Source organism: Solea senegalensis, linkage group LG13 (assembly GCF_019176455.1).
Source record: "Solea senegalensis isolate Sse05_10M linkage group LG13, IFAPA_SoseM_1, whole genome shotgun sequence".
NCBI lineage: Eukaryota > Metazoa > Chordata > Actinopteri > Pleuronectiformes > Soleidae > Solea > Solea senegalensis.
This window is the reverse complement of record NC_058033.1, coordinates 20,851,245-20,870,881: the sequence shown is the minus strand read 5'-3', so window position 1 is coordinate 20,870,881 and position 19,637 is coordinate 20,851,245. Positions and strand designations below refer to the sequence as shown.

Sequence of the window (19,637 nt, the reverse complement as noted above, 5' to 3'; positions counted from 1 at the left end):
TAACTCTGAGACCTTTTTGTTAACAAACGCTGTGGGGATGAGAGAGCTACTGTTGTGCGTCGGGGCTATTCCATTGCTCCCCTGCTATATATAATAAAAGCATGTAGCTCCCCTGATTTACACGGGGTCGTGAAAGGAAGAGTCACCGGCTTATTTATGTATATGATACACAATATATCCCCTGAATGCTACAGCTATTAAAGTGCATTGTTGTCTTGAGATGCAGTAGGAAGATAATTTCATTAGCGCAAAGCTCAAGGCCTTATGATCAATCATCTTTTATTCTCTATGTTGTGGTGGAGTCGTGCCAGTTCCTTTTACACGTTCAGCTGAAGTGGAAAAACTACAGCACAGAGAAGTGGAACATGAGCAGAGCTTTGATTCTCAGTGGACAAACGTGTCCCCAAAGCAAAGCAGCGTCAGTCAAATCAAGAGAGAAAGGCATGGACAACTCTGCCAAAACCTTGAGGTCACAACAATGACACACATTGTGTTATAACAACCCTAATATTGGTGGTCGCTGAAGAGGTTGTTATTATCAATGTGAACAAAACAGGTTGTTTCATGTAATTCCACCCATGTTCTGAGGGTGTAGAAACACAATATAAACCCTACCACTCCATCTTTGGTCCATCACCCGTGTCCCACAGAATTTGGTTCTTGTAGTTACTTATTGTTCATTTCAGGTGGGGCCTCACAGAGGATCCACAGGATTAAACAAACAATGCTAGAACTGGGACACAAGGATTAGCTTTTGCCCTGGAAACCTGAAAAACTGCCACCGCCACCACCGCTACCGCAACCAATGCATTTTCCTGAAGAGTGTTTGGAAGATTTAAAGTCCCATTCAGTTACATGAGGTTATAAGGCTTGTGTATAAATGTGCATTATGTGAATATGATTTCTCATATTTCCCTTGTCGTGTTTCTTGTAATGTCATTGACGTGGGCCCCAGTTGACACTATATTGGTATGAACAATGAAAGAGTGATGCAAATTATGATCCTAATCCTAAATGCCAAACAGAAGGATGGGTTTCTGCTGGAGACTGTCAGAAACCAGAGTCTGCCAAAGTTCATCTTCTACTCAGCAGGGTTTAAAGTCTAAAGTGGAGCTGCAAATTATCAATTGTTATAAACCTTTTGTGCAGCACATCAGCTTAATGTTCTGTCTTGGAACTAAATTTATGTTAAACTGCATTGTCCCCATTAAATAAATAGATTCTCCTGAGACCATCTCCGTTTTTGCTGTAAGAATGAGTTAATGTAAGACTATACCAACATCCCTGCATACACTTTTATGCCCAGCTCATTTCTCAAGAATGACACAGGAGGGAAGTCAACACCACAATAAATTAAAGAAGAGCAAACTTTAGGAACTCAGACACAAAAGGCCTTAATTAAGCATTGTTGAAACAAAACCAAGCTTGAAGCCTGAGGGGCACCAGCCTTCCACGAGGATGAGAGACGCCCATGTTTGAACCATAGACTGTGTATAAAAATGTCTTCCAGATAAAAAAAGTGTCGCCCAGGAAGTGGTAAAGAAGTCGTAGCCACCAGGGGGTGAAAAGAACTACATGAATGGAAGTCTATGGGAAAATTAGCCTATGTCTAACTGTCGTTTAAACATTTTCCAAGGAACTAATGTCAATAGATTCAGCTTCATGACCTCATGTTCCCACTTGCCTGGTTGCTGGTGATGTCAAATTGCAAAACTCAAGGTTTCAAGGTTTTGCAACCAGAAGACTACGTCCACCTTTATATACAGTCTATATGACTGGAACCATCCAGCCAGATGAGGCTCCACACAGCCATAACTAACATTATCCTGCGTCCCTAGACCATCACAGCACAATTCTTCCACTGCAAATAATAACCGTCCCAATTGCTGTTAGATTCTCCCACAGTCACTGTCATGTCTTTTCAGGATCACGACCACTGCTGCTTGTATGATGGACCTAAGAAGATATCCACTCGATGAACAAAACTGCACACTCGAGATAGAGAGTTGTGAGTATCTGCTTTCTTTATTGTATTATGAATTGTCTTCTGTGATATGTTGGTTTTTAGTGATAGGCCATGTGTCTGCATGGCTGATTCTAGCATTTCAACCAATTTGCAGAGTTTCCCTTTGGTGAAAGTGGGAAAAAAAAATCCTCTTTTTCTTCCCAAATATGCTCTCAGCTGAGTTTGGTCTTCCAGAGGTAAATGTGTTGTGTCTATTGGGATAAATACTAAAGACATTACGGAGGTGTAGTGGTTAGCGCTCTTGCCTTTGCAGTAAGAAGACCCCAGATCGAGCCCCAGTTGGAACAAGGGCCTCTCTGCATGGAGTGTGCATGTTCTCCCCATGTGTCGGGGGGTTTCTCTGGGCTCTCCGGCTTCCTCCTACAGTCCAAAGACATGCAATATGGGGATTAGGTATATTGTACACTCTGAATTGACTGTGAGAGTGGCAGCGAATGGTTGTTCGTCTCTATATATGGCGAACTGTCCGGGGTGCACCTCGCCCATCGCCCTAAGTCAGCTGGGATTGGCACAGCCACACCCTCGTGTGGAGGATAAAGTGAATAATGTGACAGTTAATGTTATCACAGTTTGTAGATGGTTCACTTTGGACAGATACTCTCATAAAATGAGTAATGTGTCACAGCTCGGCGCTAACGCCGACCTTCCAACTGTGCTTTGAACCGCATTCTGTGGACTCCACTGCCTGCGGTGCTGAAGCGATGGAGAGGAGCTAATGCTGTCCAAAGCTCCCAGTTATGGTCACTCGAAATTAACTGCCATGGCATGTTGTCCATATCCAATATGTTGTACATCTGATGTAAACTGCAGTTTTATTGCCAAAAAGCACATCACACTCTCTGGATAATTAAGGTATCCAGATGTGTATAATATATATACAGATGGCTAAAGGGTGTTTCATAAAAACGTTGCTACCGAGCTGCAAAGTTTACAATTGGTAGGGAAGAGCATAAGGAGCAATGGAGGCAGTTTAAGGTTTTTTTTTTTGTGAAATCACAGGAAGGAAGTTTAATTAGTGACAATTAGAGAGAGGTCCTTTGCATAGGAGCTGCCTGTTTTTACAGCGGATTCTTTGAGAGTGTGGTTACAATAGCACAGTAATGAAAGCTCCTCTAACTGCCGATGGACCAAAGTGAGCTGCCCTGGTGCATGATGCACCCACAAGATTCAAAAAAATGTCAGATTAATTGGGAAATGTAGAAAAATGTTATGAACAATACGCTGATATCACACACTGACTGAAAGCACACATTATGTGCATCCTCAGATGGAAACTGGGAATCAGTGCACTTTTTTGTTGGCAGAACATTTTGCAATAGGAGTTAAGTGTTGTTCTCATCAGGTTTGACAAGGTGACTTCCGGCAGGCTACTCTGAGCTCTCGCCTGTACAGTTGGCATCACGTCTCCGATCAAGTCCAAACTGTCCGTCAAATATTCGACATTACTGCCCTTTACCCCGTCTCTCCACCACTGCCACGTCTTAGCATGGATGCATGAGAGTGAGAACGTGTAAACATCCATGCTCTCTTGCTTTTAAATTGACAGAAAACCCAAAATAAGGCACCACTGACCCTAATAAGCCACTGGGCAGGCTTGTTAGAAGATATTTCTCAGGCATCTTGAAGAGACTTGTTTGATCCTTGGTCACACACTCCAGAAAGGAGAGAGGGGGATGGATCCAGCAGCGAGGAACATTATTTTAATCATGTTGCGAGAACATTCAGGTTAATTCATTTCTTATGACAGACCTAAACCTGTTTTTGTGATTAAATTAGTTTATTCACACGTTGTTTTTTTTGCATAAAATGTCATTTTTTTCTACACGTAAAGACAATATTTCGCTGTTCTCGTGCAGCAGTAGAAAAGAAAATAATCTTTTGTGCCACATTTTCAGTAGATATAAGTTGACAGACTCGGAGACCAGCAAAGCAGTGAGGCCCCTCTGTGCTCATACTATTGTTATGCGTGACCTTCATACTAACACTGCTATGCATGAGACTACTCACTTGACATCCTACCAAGGGGAACAACAAGCACAGACACTTTAAATCAAATCAGACTTAATTGGGGATCTGGTACCTCTGGTAAGACGGTGCAAAACATGTAACCGCAAATGTTGCCTCACACTGTGCGCTGTCCATTTAAGCCGTACTTGTTTGAACGTAGTTCGGGGAATGATTGTAAACAAGGGGGACAGAGAGGGACGGTGGCTGTTTATAAATGAGCGCGCCTCACAGCGCAGCTCATCAGCACCCTCAGCGTATACATCCTTCTCTTTTAATTTGGTGACAGGATTTTTTTTGTGTAAAAACACACTTGTGTTGCCTTGAGACAGGCAAATAGCTGTTTGTGTCTATGCATGCCAGTTTTTTGTTTTTGTTTTTCTTCTTCGTGTTTGTAGGACCTTTTCTGGCCTAAACACTGACCTTGTCAGGACCTTGTCAGTGGTCCTCATGGGGACCAACATCCAGTCCTGATGAGGAAAAATCTCATTTATGAGGAACTATATAAGTTTAGGGCTAAGATTTGAATTGTGGTTACGGTTAAGTTTAGGGTTAGGCATTGACTGTTTGTGGTTACGGTCAGGGATAATGCTTGGTTAGGCTGTCCAAAATGAATGGAAATCAATGCGGTGTCTTGAGAAGAATAGCCGTGCAAACGTCTGTGCATGTGTCTCATTGTTGTTGTCCTCACGGGGACCATAGCTGTGAAATGTGGTGAGGTCGAAGTTAAGGTTTGACATTAACTGGTCAGGCTGGGGTGGTGTGTTTGAGTTAAACGCCTCACAGAGTAGTATCATGAGGGAGATCTCAATTATCGTGGATCTCGGATTATCGCCAATTAGTCTTTGGTTTAAATGGTCGATTTTTATGAAGCCCTTTTTCTATTTTTTTGAATCTCAGACTGTGTTTGTTCTTTTCTCACTACCCTGCTCACCAGGTTGTGTCTCTCTGCACGTCTTTACACTGTGCTCCCTCCCGTCTCTTCAGTGTGAGTGTCATTATTTCATGCTCAGCTCTTTGGCCACGTGCTGACTTTGATTGTTTCCTAATATCTCCAGCAGCACTGAGCTGTTGACCTGCGTCTGTGATTTAATAAGCTTTGACAGGTTGATGTAACATCCAAAAACTTCCCATTTTGTGGAACCAGGCCTTTTACGCCTTCATGCTGGCCTTTTCTTGGCATATTGGGCTAAAGTTAATTTGCTGAAACTGCGGTTCAATTACAAACTTTTAATCACATAATAAAAAAGCTATTTTAGTTCTACAAGAAAGTTATTGTTATCATGTTACTTACCATGAATTGGTTATGATAGCTGAATGAGAGACAATGGGGCTGCATATAGATGTGCTGTATGAATACAAATACACACATAATATGATACAGAAATCATATTTAGAGGCTAACAAAAAACAATATGTCACGCCACATCCACTTTGAAGAAGCAGCACATGTGAGCGTGTAAAACTATTTAGAAAACTGCAGGGCAGTACCATCTGCTCAGGTAACCACAGAAAGATTCATTCAACATAATTCAGTGTTATTATTTCACTTCATCGATTACAACATCATTACAGCTACCGGCCAAACACATAGTGATTTTTGGAGGGAAATTATGATTTAGAAAGCAATTTTTAGATTATGACACCGGAAATTAAATTAAAAACATTGGACTTGAGGGCTTGATGAAAATATATGGGTTAGGATTCAGGAGATCGATGTTGAACAAGCTTGTGTAACTTAAAAATAATAATATTATTAAAGTTGTCTTTTTTCCTCCATAGGAAAATAAAAATGGGTTATCATCTAGTGTATTCTGTATTCCAGAATATTGTCCATGGATGGAGATTGGTTCTTTACAGCCCATCAGTCCGTTATATCTACTGTGGATAGTCATGATAATGATATTCTCTCTGGATATATAAAAAAAAAAACATGATTTGATTTTCTGTTTTCATCACACTACAATGTTGTCTGTCATGGTGCCACGCTGAGCTCTCCATGGCACATATGCACTGCAGACGCTGGCTTGTTTTCTCAAGCTCACATGCAGCAGTGGAAGAGGATAGGAGACAGTTGGGTTTGTAACCTTTCAAGCCAGGTCCTGTCAGCTTTCATTTGTTGTTGTTGTTACTTGCGCAGCGTCGCCACGGTGCACGTGTAACGCGGGACTTCCACTAACACAGTATAGGCCACATAAGGCTTTACCTCGCAGTAAGGAAACACCGTTACCTGCATTATTTAAAAGGGTTAACCCTCTGATGTTCTAGGTCACTGTTACAGTAATGCAGTTTGCGATGTGCATTACGCACACTGCTGTACAGTTGCTTTACCTCCGCAGGCAGCGAACGATGTAGGACTGGCTTCACGAGTAGCAGCTTTGCACCTTTTCAATAAGTCATGACAGACGTATAGGGCCACTGAACCGTCAAGTAGTAAATCCTGCACATGAGCACGTTTGCCCTAATTAGCTGCTTTAGCTTTAACCACCCGTCGGTGTAAACAACAACATTAGGAATTCAATTAAATGAAATACTGGAAGAGAATGGCAAAACCAACATGGCCTCATCAATACATTGATATCCTCCCACATGCATGTTAAAACAGATTGCGTTGGCGAGAGAAAGGCATATAACGTTACTTCACGCGGTGGCAGTGCACTCACAATGAAACTAACATTTCATTAAGACATCTTTACTGGCTAATAGTTATATTTTCTGCACCAGTGATCCACATCATATGGACAGAGCCACTTCCACTTCCTCTCTATCTCTCTGTTGCTATTGCTCCCCATCACAGGCCATTTTTAGAAACTGCAGACAGCTTCCGCGCTCGGGCTGGCATTGCTTATTTATGTATCTTTTAGATGTTCCATCCCCGTCCAGGCATTACTGTTTGCTGTGTACTGGAGGAGATGTGAAGACGTTTTTTTTTTAATTGGTCACCAAGAAGACAGCATTAAATAATGAAATCGAACATGAATTAGAGATGTATTGAAGAGTAGAATAGGCAGTTGTTTCAGACGGAGTGTGTTCAATAAGTGTGACGTTTTGCATGTTGCAAGATTTTCAATGAAACACTGCTTATGTCTTATCGGAATAATGTAGAACATGGTTTGGTGGCGCATCAGTGGAAAGTATTGACTACTTTTTCAATAAACAGGACTGCTTTTGTGTCCTTTTGGTCCATCTAAGCTCATAGATTGGCTCATAGACAATTTTGTGCGTGATCCTTTTAGTGTTTTGTGACCTTTGTAAAGTATGGTGTTTGTGGTGTTTACATATCGAGAACTAGATTCTTCTCGACATTTTGATGTTTCAGAACAGCATTTAGACTTTGAAAAAAAGGCCATTCCTGACTCTGTTTTGCCTGAGGCAATGTCAAAGCCCATGTTTTATCTCCCTCCAAAATCCTTCTTTGCCCATTAAAACAAACCAACTGGGACATTATTTCATAAGGTTGATTAAAAGGCCTGCAGTCTGATTTGGTCAGGGAGATATGCCAGATTTCCCACTTATATAACTTTACTATCGTATAGCAATGTCCTCTAAATGAATCATGGACAATGTCTTTTAACTTTGGCCTCTCTTACACTCAGCCATACACTCAACATGGTCATTTGCCTCATGGTAGCCACAGACAGGCTGCAGTCATTGCACCCTGTAATACAAAAAGTTCTCTCCTCTCGCCTGTGCTTTGCCTAAAATACAAAGCTTTTTCTGGTTACGGAGGAAAATCCATTAGGAGAATTGCGAATTATTTCTGTAACATTTTAGTCTGAGATTCAGGATGATTGAGTGGCAAAATACAACAAACTTTTATGCTCCGAGTTAGAGCCACGAGGGTCAAACACATTGACTCATATTTAAATTTTGAACTTCCAGTAAAGGAGGTTATTCAACCGGGGTGTTATCACTTAGGAAATGTATCTTAAATGAAGTTACTCCTGTCTGCCCCTAACGTGCTCTTATTTCCTCCCATCTCAACTAATATAATTTCTTACACACTTATACTTTATAAAGAAGCACTTCATCAGTGCTTTTTCCTTTTTTTTCCTGCAACTGAGTGAACATTAATCTAATTTTGCAAAACTTTCCTTAGTAACTTATTAGTTTGGGTAATCATCTTTAGGTTTAATTGATTAGCTATCATTGAAGGTGATGACGATGGTGCAGCTTAACTTTTGAGCGAGAAAACATAGTGTGTTTTTGAACACAGCAAGCACTTAAGTCCACGTTTGTCAAGCAGAACAAGAGATGTCAGCGTGTGAGGGTGATGAACGCAGCCACTGAAGAGTCTGCTTTAATAATGCAGAGCAACTAAATAGGTCACACAAGTATTAATTAACGGAGAGGAAGATGGAAAGAGGAGTGTGAGAGACAGATGGACGTATAATAGTAGTTATGTTAGAAATAAGTGAGGGGAGGGAGGGAAACGGGGTGTAATTGAATGGAAAAAAAACTGGTGGGAGAACGGCGGATAAAAATAGCAAAAAAGCTAGAGAAAATGCGTGGAGGGAGAAATAAGGGAGGAAGAGGAGAGTGGTGTTGTGATATAATGGTATATAGTTTATGCACTAATCAATGAAACAGTGTGGGAGTTCACTGTCAAACAGGCTTTTATACTCCGTGCTACAGGCCCCACCCCCCGCCATCATCACTGCCATCCTACACACAAATCAAACATGTTAATTAACTCTCTCACTGTTAAACGTCCATGTCATCAAGTAATGGCCATGCAGGAAAATAAAGTCAACAATTAACCATCACCGATGGTAACCAAGTTGCCATCTGACTGACAAAAAACAATGACAATTGTTGTTTAATCCATCGCCTGCTGTTGCCTCAAAGGGAGCCTTGAAAGCGACAGATTATTTGAACAGTTGTACGGTGTAATTTTTGTTGTTGCTTCAGAGGCAGGGAAGTGTGTTGAAGATTCTAGGTCTCCTCCTCCACAGTAGAGCAAGTTCACACGCCAGTACACCCATCATGATGAGCTGTCAGAACTCCGAGATAATAAAGCACCGTACAAAATACAGCATCCTCAGTGTTGAGTCGCACTACAACAGAAAAGTTTCTCGTTCATTCACTGTGGAAGCATGTTGTGTCCTGTGTACGTGTCGCTATAGCACTTCTTTTTATGACTTATAATAATAATAATCATGAAGATGCCTTGTGTTGTAATGTTGGAAGGCCTGAAGAACAGAAGAATTACCCTTTTTATTCAAAATATGTTACTCAAATTGCACGTTTGAACAGTTTTTTTTAATTGTGAGCGACACTTTATAAAAAACTCCACTCACCCCAGCTGTTTCTAGTCCCTTGACGTCTCCTCATGACTCCCTTTTTCTTGCCTCAGAGACCAGTACTCTTGTGCCCTCAAGTCAGCAGACATGACAACCGCACCACAGCAGACAGTGAGGCAGTGGATTATGCAAGAGCCAAGTTCCATGGTCTTTGGTAGAGATAAATATTTATGGACTTGCTTCCTTGTCCCCTTTGCAGCCGTTCTATTGAGTTTTAGTGGTAGAAGCGTGATTATTTAATCATTTTTACTCTCGGTTTTAATAATTGAGTTGCTCATGGGATGAACATAATAAAGTTGACTCATATACTGTATATTTAGTTGCATATATAAAGTTACTGCATGAGAGGATGTGTGTTTAAGTATTTTTCATAATTCATAGTTTTAACAGGATATTCCATTATTCAGTTATTGTCGGAGAACAGCGGCAAGGAACTTGGAACTCGCTCAGGGGTCCTTTAAAAGTAGATGTCGTGTATGTGTCGGCTTTTGTCAAGTGTAAAATAAAAATGTTTAACTAATTCTAATAATAATGAAAGTAAGTAACAATATTTGAACCATCCATGTCAACTAAATAATTATAATGATTTATCCTCGACTGTGTCATGGCTCTGTTTCCTAAATCCTGGTCCTTGGGTCCCACTGCCCTTTGAATCAGGGAAACATCTAAAACAGGCTCATGGATCAGAATTAAGAAACACTGTCCTTGAGTGAGCATGCAAGTTGTGGCCGCTGCCCATGTAAATTTATACATGGAGAAATTTGCTATATCTAATACACGAAAGACGTCCTTTTCTTCTGGTTCACCAATCATATGTGACTGCACATAGTAATGAACTTTTTTTTTGCTCTTATATCTATAGATGGTTACACTACTGACGACATAGAGTTCTACTGGCGAGGAGGACACAACGCCGTGACGGGGGTGGACAAGATTGAGCTCCCCCAGTTTTCCATTGTGGATCATAAGCTTATCTCCAAGAATGTTGTCTTCTCAACGGGTAACGTCCTGCTGCACAGCTTGAAATGCACCACAGTCATAAATAAGAGAAGTGGCCTGTGTGTTAAGTCAATTTTCAAGGTTGAACACACAGCACAAACAGCAACACAAATACAACAATAACAGCCTAATGGTGTTATCATTAAAATAAACGATCTTGAAAGGCTTTTACATTTACATATATGTATATATATATATGTATATATATATATATATATATATATATATATATATATATATATATATATATATATATATATGACGTTTTTGTACATCCAAAATTTCCAGAAATGCTAATGTTATGTTAGCCTGCACTTATACCTCCAAATGAAGCAATCATCTGGGAGAGCAACGACACCATGACTTATTTACCAGCAATAATCAAAAAAAAAAAGAATTCGCTCTGCGGCAGTGAAATATTCATGTCTTTGCCATTCTCATATTCATGAATTTGTCACACAAGAAAGTGATTATAAGCAGGACAGTCGCGCTGCTGAACAGTCGCCGCTTTGCTACTGTACTGAATAAGAGCAAACCATTAATGCAACAACATTGTAGTCACTCCAATAATAACACCTTACGCTGCAGAGGACGCGCATATTTTTCCTGATTGCACAATATACCGCCCACTCTGAGCTACAGTATATATATACACCATTAATATGCATGCAGGTAAGTCAACTCAAGTGTATCCCTGCAGTGTCCCTGATTGTATTAACCAATGAAGAGATATGGTAGATGGGAGATTCCTTTTTAACATGCTATCTATTGAGGTATGAAGAGGCCAAACCTGGGGGGGGAGGGGGAGGCGGGGGGTCATGCTGAAATGCAAACATCAGCATGAGAGCCCGGGCATTTATTCAACATCAGTGCCATGAGTCTCATGTCTCCCCTCCAAGGATAGACAATGTCATTGTTGCCCTCATGAATAAAACATTCAGCATTTACCATTCATTTTCTACTCAAAGCTGCTTTCGTACTTCATGAAGAAATAATCGGGTGATTGTCCCGGTGGCTCGTGCCAACAGGAGCTAAGTTGAGTTGAGCCTTGTGGGATCTTGGTGCTTTATGTACAGGTCCCATATTTTAAAAATAGATTTCCATGTGCATTAAAATGATTGAGTCACTGCCTCCCGAGACCCAACAGCCACACAGGATTTGATTTCTCCAAGTGTTTACTTTGAAATCTGCTGTACTCTTTCTATTTAGGACTCATTAGTGTTTTGAGTCCTCTTTTCAAACCATCTTTCCAGCTTTTACGAATGCTAGTTCCTTACATTTATCTTTTACTTCTAAGTTTTGGCAATCGTGTTTTTGTACGAGTTCTATTTGTTCTGACAACCAGATGTTATTATAGCTGTATGTGTGGACTGCAATCCTGCTTACTTACATGTCATTTGTCATTTTTTTTTTTTTAATTTCTTATTTATTTCTTTACTCACAGTAAAGAAATAAAATCCATTGCCTGGATTCAGAGCACTGAAAAGGGATAAGCCGCTTGATGGATTTGTCTCTGTGGCTGCAGCCCAGGCAAAGCGTATTTTATATATGCCGTCTTCCACTCTCGCTTTCCAAGCTTCCCAATCACCCACCTTCCTTATGTCCCTTATCGTCTCAGATTTTCCATACACATACGCTCCCCTGGCTGGCCTTGACGTACGCTGGCGCTGTGCCGAAACACGTGGAGGGTCTAGTAGCCAAGGACAGTGAGCTGTAGGCAGGGGCAGCTCACTTTGCCAATTCTGCGTTGGACCTGGACACAGTAACACTGTGCAAGATTACCCCGCCGTTTGCCAGATGATCCACGCGTGCGTCCTGGAACCAGGCCCAAGGCCTCGATGTTGTTTCGCCACCAAATCGGAACAAAGAACTTAAGTCCAAATTTGACTATGTCGTCCCAGTGCTGACATTTGCATTGACCCGTTTTACCAAGATACAGAGGCCGCAGTTCTTGAACTGTATTTGACCTACGTGTGTGTCACTGAGGAAATAAACGAAACACCTTGTTCTTGCCAGAGCTTCAGGGCAACACAAAAACCGCACACTCTGCTCTTAGAAACTAAAGGGAACACTTGTATAAAATGTGAGACGGAGGGAAAAACATCAGGAAGAAGGATCAAGTCTTTTCTTAATTATTCTCCCTCATGCTTCCTCTGTTTCTGCTCGACTTTCATCTCTTGTAGTGAATTCCCCCATCCAGTAGTAATTTGGTCGTGCAACTAAACCGAAAATGCAGCCAATTCCCTGAGAGAGAAAAAATGTGTGTACTCATGCAGTTTTCTCTCACCAAAATCCTGTCGAGGGCTCGTTTCAAATAGAGCAGCGATAAGCAAAACAAAGGACCCTTCACACACAAAAAACATCAAACCACTTCCAATATTGGTGTATAAACACAGGCAGAAGAGAAGAAGAGCTAATTCTAGTTAGCGGTGATGCTACAGTTCACTGGAGACAACAAATGCAGCCATTTCCAACCTATAGATGAGGTGAGGGATTATAATCATGTATGTCACTCAACTAGCAAACAAGCTTTTAGACTGATTGGTGAGTCTACACAAAACTAATCACAAACAGTGTTATAATGAATGATATGTGGTCTACTGGAATTTGCTGCTCCTCATTAATTTCTCATTGTTTGGATGAAACCAAGACACCAAGTTGTCCAATATTTTCCAGTCTATAACCTTAAGATTTCACTTCAAAATGTGTGTTTTAGTGTTGCTTGTTTATCTTGTCTGCACTTCAGTCTGAGAACATCCCAAAAATATATACATCCTCTCTATGACGGCGTTTCTATTTTTCTTCCACTGTCCCCTCTCTGCAGGTTCTTACCCTCGTCTGTCCCTGAGTTTTAAGCTGAAGAGAAACATTGGGTACTTCATCCTGCAGACATACATGCCTTCTATCCTCATTACTATCCTCTCCTGGGTCTCATTCTGGATCAACTATGACGCTTCTGCTGCCAGAGTGGCTCTAGGTGAGGGCCTGCTTAGTGAAAATACACTGAGCAGTTAAATCTGAGGGGAAAGCCACGGTAGCTTCCCCCAATTATGCCGCATAACCTTTACAACATTCTCTGTGAGGTAAATGGAAACATGTTGCAGAAACCTCAAAGGAAACAAGTACGTAGTATCCTAAGACGGAAGGAACATGACTAATTAACAGAAGGCAGGAAATTCCACTCACCAAAGATGAATTTCTTAAGGCTGTGAAATTTTCACACTCTCGCACAAACCTTTTTTTCAAATAATTCCATTCAAATGCTTTGTGCCTTTGTTTGTTCCAAACCTGGGACTTAATTAAGTCCTTGGAGAACATAGAACACAACACGGTGCTGATTAACCGGGATAAATATCTATTGTAGGACAACAAATGCTGCTAAATCGCTACAGGTGTATGTGAAGCGTCCTGTCTTCTTTTCACCAAAATCCATCTACCCGGCTTCATCCGTCCCTTCCACCCCATCCCTTTAGCTTAAGTCGACAAGGCAATTTCACTGATTGACAACTGAGCTGCACTTACTGATCCAGGGGGAAGGCATGCATGGGATTTAATGGGGAAAAAAAGGGTAATACTACGTAATGGAGGGTGGTCAGCAAAGTTGGGAAATTCATGTTCCCCCCACATTTAACACAGGATTCAGGAACCACTTTACTCTGACCTGATTCCAGGCATTAAAGTGAACCTGTAATAGCTGCATCACGTGGTCCCAGTGTCGCAGGAAATCCTTTGTTGTTATTGCTAAGCTATTGCAGCATGGGAGAATTGCCTGAATCCTATTTTTGAACACTGGTCATCTCTGTGACAGCTGTATTTTTTTAATTTACTAATTGTCTGCTAAGACGCTCAAAACAAATTGCCTTAAATCATTTTTGCTTTCAAAATGAATCGTGCAGGTGCACGTGGGGAGGATTCATAAATGCCACGAGCGCTAAGAAAACCGTTATTTATTCATCACATGTTTCATGCCAACGCTAATGCAGGTACTGTATGTCAAAGACACTGCACACTATGTGTAAACACACATTTCCAAAAACCCAGTGGTTAGCTTCAAAACAGGATATGAAATGAAATCACCAGCCGGAGTTTGCACGTCACTCATAATAAGCACAGACTCCTCGCAGCCTGCTGGGTCAGGCTTCTCAAAACTTTTATTCTCTACGTAGTTCTGCACTAATGAACCAAGACCAAGGTTGGCGTTTGAATTTCAAATTGTGCCGCAATGCTTCAGGTGCGTATCCAGTCGTGCAGAGTTTGAGGCGCCTCAGTTTCATTGATCCTTATACAGGCTTAATCCAGCGCAGACATCAGGTATCAAGTGGATCCTAAAGATACGTTTACAGCCCGGGGGTTTCAAATCTGTCTCGCACATTCAGTCACAATAGACCAGCGTTGCCTGGAGACCCACTGCCCTGCTGCACGTTTGAGGCGTTTCCCTGCTCCATCACACCTGATTCAAATCAGTGGCTCGTTATCGGGCTTCTGCAGAGCTCGCTGACGAGCTGGCATTTGGATCAGGTGTGTTGGAGCAGGACTGAGAAACAGTGCAGTATAACATTAAGAAAAGGTTTCTTAATTAACAACTACACACAAAGTAATATTGTAATGTAATCTATGATATTATTCTCCGTCAGGTATAACGACGGTGCTCACCATGACTACCATTAACACCCATCTGAGAGAAACTCTCCCCAAGATCCCCTACGTCAAGGCCATAGACGTGTACCTCATGGGCTGCTTCGTCTTCGTCTTCCTGGCTCTCCTGGAGTACGCGCTGGTCAACTACATCTTCTTTGGACGGGGCCCTCAGCGGCAGAAGAGGGCGGCCGAGAAGATAACCATAGCAAACAATGAAAAGATGAAGATGGATCCAAATAAGGTAACATTAGCTTAACAAAAAAAACAAAAATGACGGAAGTTAATTACTCCACTCACAGTCATGTTTTCTTGAGATTGTGGGACAAACGTTAATTTAATTTCTCATAAAGCTATGAAAGGAGTTCTGAATAATCTCAGCAATGAAAAGAAATGTCACCAAGTCCAAATAAAGTATTGACCTTATGGTTCTTGTGCCGTCTGTGCCAAGAATAATAAGCTTTCCATTTCCTACTTCCTAAAAGAGATGCAAAATGGCCACCATAACATGAGCACATATAATATAATATCAGCTGAATACTAAACAGCAACACAATTGGAACAGTGTTCGTAGCCCGTGGCAACAAGTGATGCAAAGGCTTGTGAATCCACTGATAAAGGAATACGGATTCCTTATTCAAATGCAGTACAAACAACTGTGTTCATGCAATGATTTCATTATGTACAATTTTTTTATTTATTTTCTTCCCCGCCCACACGAATGCTGCCGCAGTCTCCATCCACAACTTTTCAAGTAATCACAACAACTGTGTTTGTGTCTGCAGTGGCTGGTGGGGAACGTGGTCGGCAGAGACGACACTCTGTACGCGAGAATGACGCAGAGGGACCTCGACGGTCACGACTCAATGTGGGAACCGATCTTTGTGGACGACGCGGCGATAGGACTTGGCGATCAAAAGAACAGGGTACTATAAACATCTATGTTACAAAATATCACTTATACAAGTGTATAATTGGTTTGTAACTACTTTCTAACTGTTTCAATCTATTACCAGGTTTCCCTAACTTTTCCCACTGTTTGCTACTGCAAAAATAAAGCGCACAAATGATGGTTTAGGTACAAAATAAACTTGTTTTTGTTGTTGTTCGATAGATGGACCCCCATGAAAACATCCTTTTGAGCACCCTCAAGAACGACATGGGTGTTTCGGAGCTGGCTCTGGGTCTCAATGACCCGCGGAACACCATGCTGAAATACGACAGTTCGACTTTACAGTACCGCAAAGCCGGGCTGGCCAGGCACAACTTTGGCCGCAACGCACTGGAGCGCCACATGACGCAGAAGAAGAGCCGACTACGGCGACGCGCGTCACAGCTAAAGATCAACATCCCAGACTTGACTGACGTAAACTCTATTGACAAATGGTCAAGGATGATCTTCCCGACCGTCTTTTCCTTCTTCAACATCATTTATTGGCTTTATTACATCAATTAAAACCAAGAGGAACACCAGTGATAGCAAAGTATTTCCCTCATTTGTTGTTTGTATCTGGTTTGTTTGATTTTTACGTGATCCTGTAACACTGGACTGAATTACTACTGTATATTCAAGACTGGATCCATATCTTGAACCTCCACACTTGCTGGCTAAGACACGACAACCTTGTAGAAGAAAGATTACAATCATATAAGGTGCCTGTTCCGAAATAATTGTTTTAAAAATTTTACATATTTTGTCAATGGTGTACTCTGACATGAGTTTAAAATGTTGGTTTGCATATTTTTGTATGTTTTTATTATGTTAGACTTACAATATACTTAAATCATTGCCAAAATATCTTAGCGAGATACAATTTTAACAATTTAAACGATCCTTAACATTCACAGAAATGAAAGTTTTCTCTGGGCTTGAATACAATATAAGCGCTATGTTGTATATAAGTTTGTTTTTTTTCCCCAGTTCATAAACATCTCAGTAAGGAAGCATTAAGTGGGTTTAATGAAGATCACGAGAATGCTTCCACGTTTTAATACAGACTGCACTCAAGAAGCCTGCTGAACGTCAAAACTGTCATAATGTGGAGACGCATGAGACTAATACAGCCAATCTGGATCGTTATTACTGTGTTTACTCCCCACTGTGTCATGTTTTATAACAAAGTAAAGATGGAAAAAGAGTGAGAAAAAAAAACAAATATTTGTCTTAAATAAAATGTATTTATATATTATACTAACTTCAATTATAACTAAACTAAATTATTAACACGGAATTTTGTCCCAAAGCACATTTTACACGTCTTTGGGGAAAGACCTTATTCAGAGAACGTAGTTTAGTCTTAAAGTAAATGTAAATATCACATGTATAGCATTAATTATAAGGGAAAATATAAGCTACACAAGATTTGTTGACGATTATTTTTTTTTTATAGCTCTATTCTCACTTTCCTGTATTAACAAGACAGATGAAAACTGTCGAAGAGGCTCAGCAGCAATGATTAGTCTGTCACGGTTCAACAAGGCGACAGACGACGAGAAGCTAAATTTAATTTATTAGTTCACAGAAAGACAAGGGTGCATAAAAAAGCACAACGGACATCAAATATCAGGTGATAGTTCTGTATCCGCATCTATTATTTATTATAAGTTTAAAATCTACTTGTTTACGGATTTGAAAAGAAAACAATGTCATTGATGATAAAAAGCTGTAAAAACCCAACTTTGCACACACGTTCTCAAAGCCATAGCGGCTGTATCGTAGTTCTTTTCTAATACCTGGTGCTTATCGTGGCTGAGGGGAATTGTCACTCATGTGACAATTATGATTCCAATTTGCCGTTTAGTTACAAAACCTAAAAAAATACAACTAGGGCTGTAATACACAAGAGAGTCATACACCACTGTCTGTGTGAATGGACCTGCTGTTTCTCCTCGGTGAATTCAAGAATTCTATATAAAGTTGTGCTTGGAGTTCAAATTGGAGGAGCAAAAACTGTGAGAGATTCGTTTAAAGTTGTGCCAGTTTTGTTCCAAAAATATAACAAAATAACAAGGATCTAACACAAAGGAATCATGACCATTTGTTGATTGTAGGTGTGTGGGACCAATTACACGATAATACTTTAATTATTTACTTACAGTGATGTCTCATCGCATGCTGTACACAGTTGTATCTCCCTTTTTCTGTTTTAAATTTGGGTTCTTCTCTTTCTCACTCACGTGTTCCATTTCATGTGTGTTCTTGTGTTGAATCGACTTCATTTAAACATGAATATAGAAGTAATTACATTTTATATAAAAAAAAATGTGTGTCGATTGGTATTGCAAATATTGTATTAAAATAGCATTTATGCAACTATTTTAGTCTACGGTCCAACAAGTGACAGGTAAATCTCTGAATATTGTACACAAATCTAACTCACAATACAGTCCAGTCCATTTTGAACCACGAGTGTTTACATGTTACTGATTAAAATAAAACATTTGCACAATGTGCTGGAATTTGGCGACTGCACATGGTGAGAAAATTAAGTAATAATGTCAAATATCTCTGAGAAAACCCTGAAGTTAAAATCTCATCCAGTATTTCACCAAGAATGTATATATGAATTGGTGTTTATTATTCTTGTAAATAGCTATATGCTTTCTATTGGAAAGACAGAGGGACATATTTCAATATAATTTATATTAAAATGAAAACAGAATGCGGTGGGTGATGTGAAACCATGTAAATAGTTTTTGTTTTACTGTGTCACTTTTTGTTTTTTTGTTATTTTGTTCAAGCACTTTTCGTTTGTTTTGCCAAAATGTTCATGAATGTATTTGATATTCTTTTGCAGCATTTCTTTGCTGCAATGTGTCAGCAGAGGTGGAACAGTTTTTTGTTTTTGTTGATCAGCTAATTACAGATTTCAGAAACACACACTCACTTAAAAATGGGTCAGGTGATAAAGATGCCTTTTGTATCATCCCCAAAATTCAACCATCTCAGGTCAGCACAGTTCACACCATAGACTTTCACCACAACCTTCAATTTAAACCCAAATATTGTATTTAAGGAAAAGTACCTTATATTGTACCTTATTATTTACTTTTCTCTGTTTCATTTAAGTCCCGTTAAAACCATATAGCCAACAGTGCTCATACAGTTATTGCTCAGCATAGGTAGACTTTAAAAAACAATATTTAATCATATTTAATCAATAATTTAAAGTCATTAAGGTACTTAATCCACCATAGCCATAGAAAGAATAAAACTTCCCAATATAAATATATTTCTTAATATTCAGAATAATACTGTATGTAGTATGATGTGTGTGTGTGTGTGTGTGCGTGTGTGTTGGCCAGAGTTTTCCAAAGCACACCGCTAACTGGCAAGTAAGGCCTGCTTCATGAGTTCTACACTTTGATGTGTTTGTACTTCACAGCGCTGTTTTGTTTCATATACTGTATTTTTATATTTCTATACTCCTGTGTAAAAAAAAACAAAAAAAAACAGAAAAATGCACACTGCTGTTTGTTTAAAATCCTTGTAAGTCCAATTTTGGCAATTTTCACATTTATACTATACAGAATAATTACCTTGTCTACGGAGGATTCTGGAGGAAAAAAAAAGAGATGGCATTTATGTTTATGAAAATGTTTCATTGTCCCACGTATGAAGTTAAAAAATACAGGTTGTAAACAGTTTGAAAATGGCTTTTCTGAATTCT

General features: G+C 40.0%; 1 protein-coding gene across 1 annotated transcript in view; it reads left to right on the top strand.

Moving 5' to 3' along the window:
• Positions 1 to 17,093, top strand: part of LOC122780065 (gamma-aminobutyric acid receptor subunit beta-2-like) — a 44,182-nt gene extending 27,089 nt beyond the window's left edge. The window contains exons 5-10 of the mRNA XM_044042838.1: positions 1,926 to 2,008; positions 10,196 to 10,333; positions 13,157 to 13,309; positions 14,967 to 15,211; positions 15,753 to 15,893; positions 16,082 to 17,093. Of these exons, the coding sequence (XP_043898773.1) occupies positions 1,926 to 2,008; positions 10,196 to 10,333; positions 13,157 to 13,309; positions 14,967 to 15,211; positions 15,753 to 15,893; positions 16,082 to 16,423 (1,102 nt within the window). The 3' untranslated portion in view covers positions 16,424 to 17,093. The remainder of the gene's footprint in view (positions 1 to 1,925; positions 2,009 to 10,195; positions 10,334 to 13,156; positions 13,310 to 14,966; positions 15,212 to 15,752; positions 15,894 to 16,081) is intronic.
• The last annotated feature ends 2,544 nt before the right edge of the window (positions 17,094 to 19,637 follow it).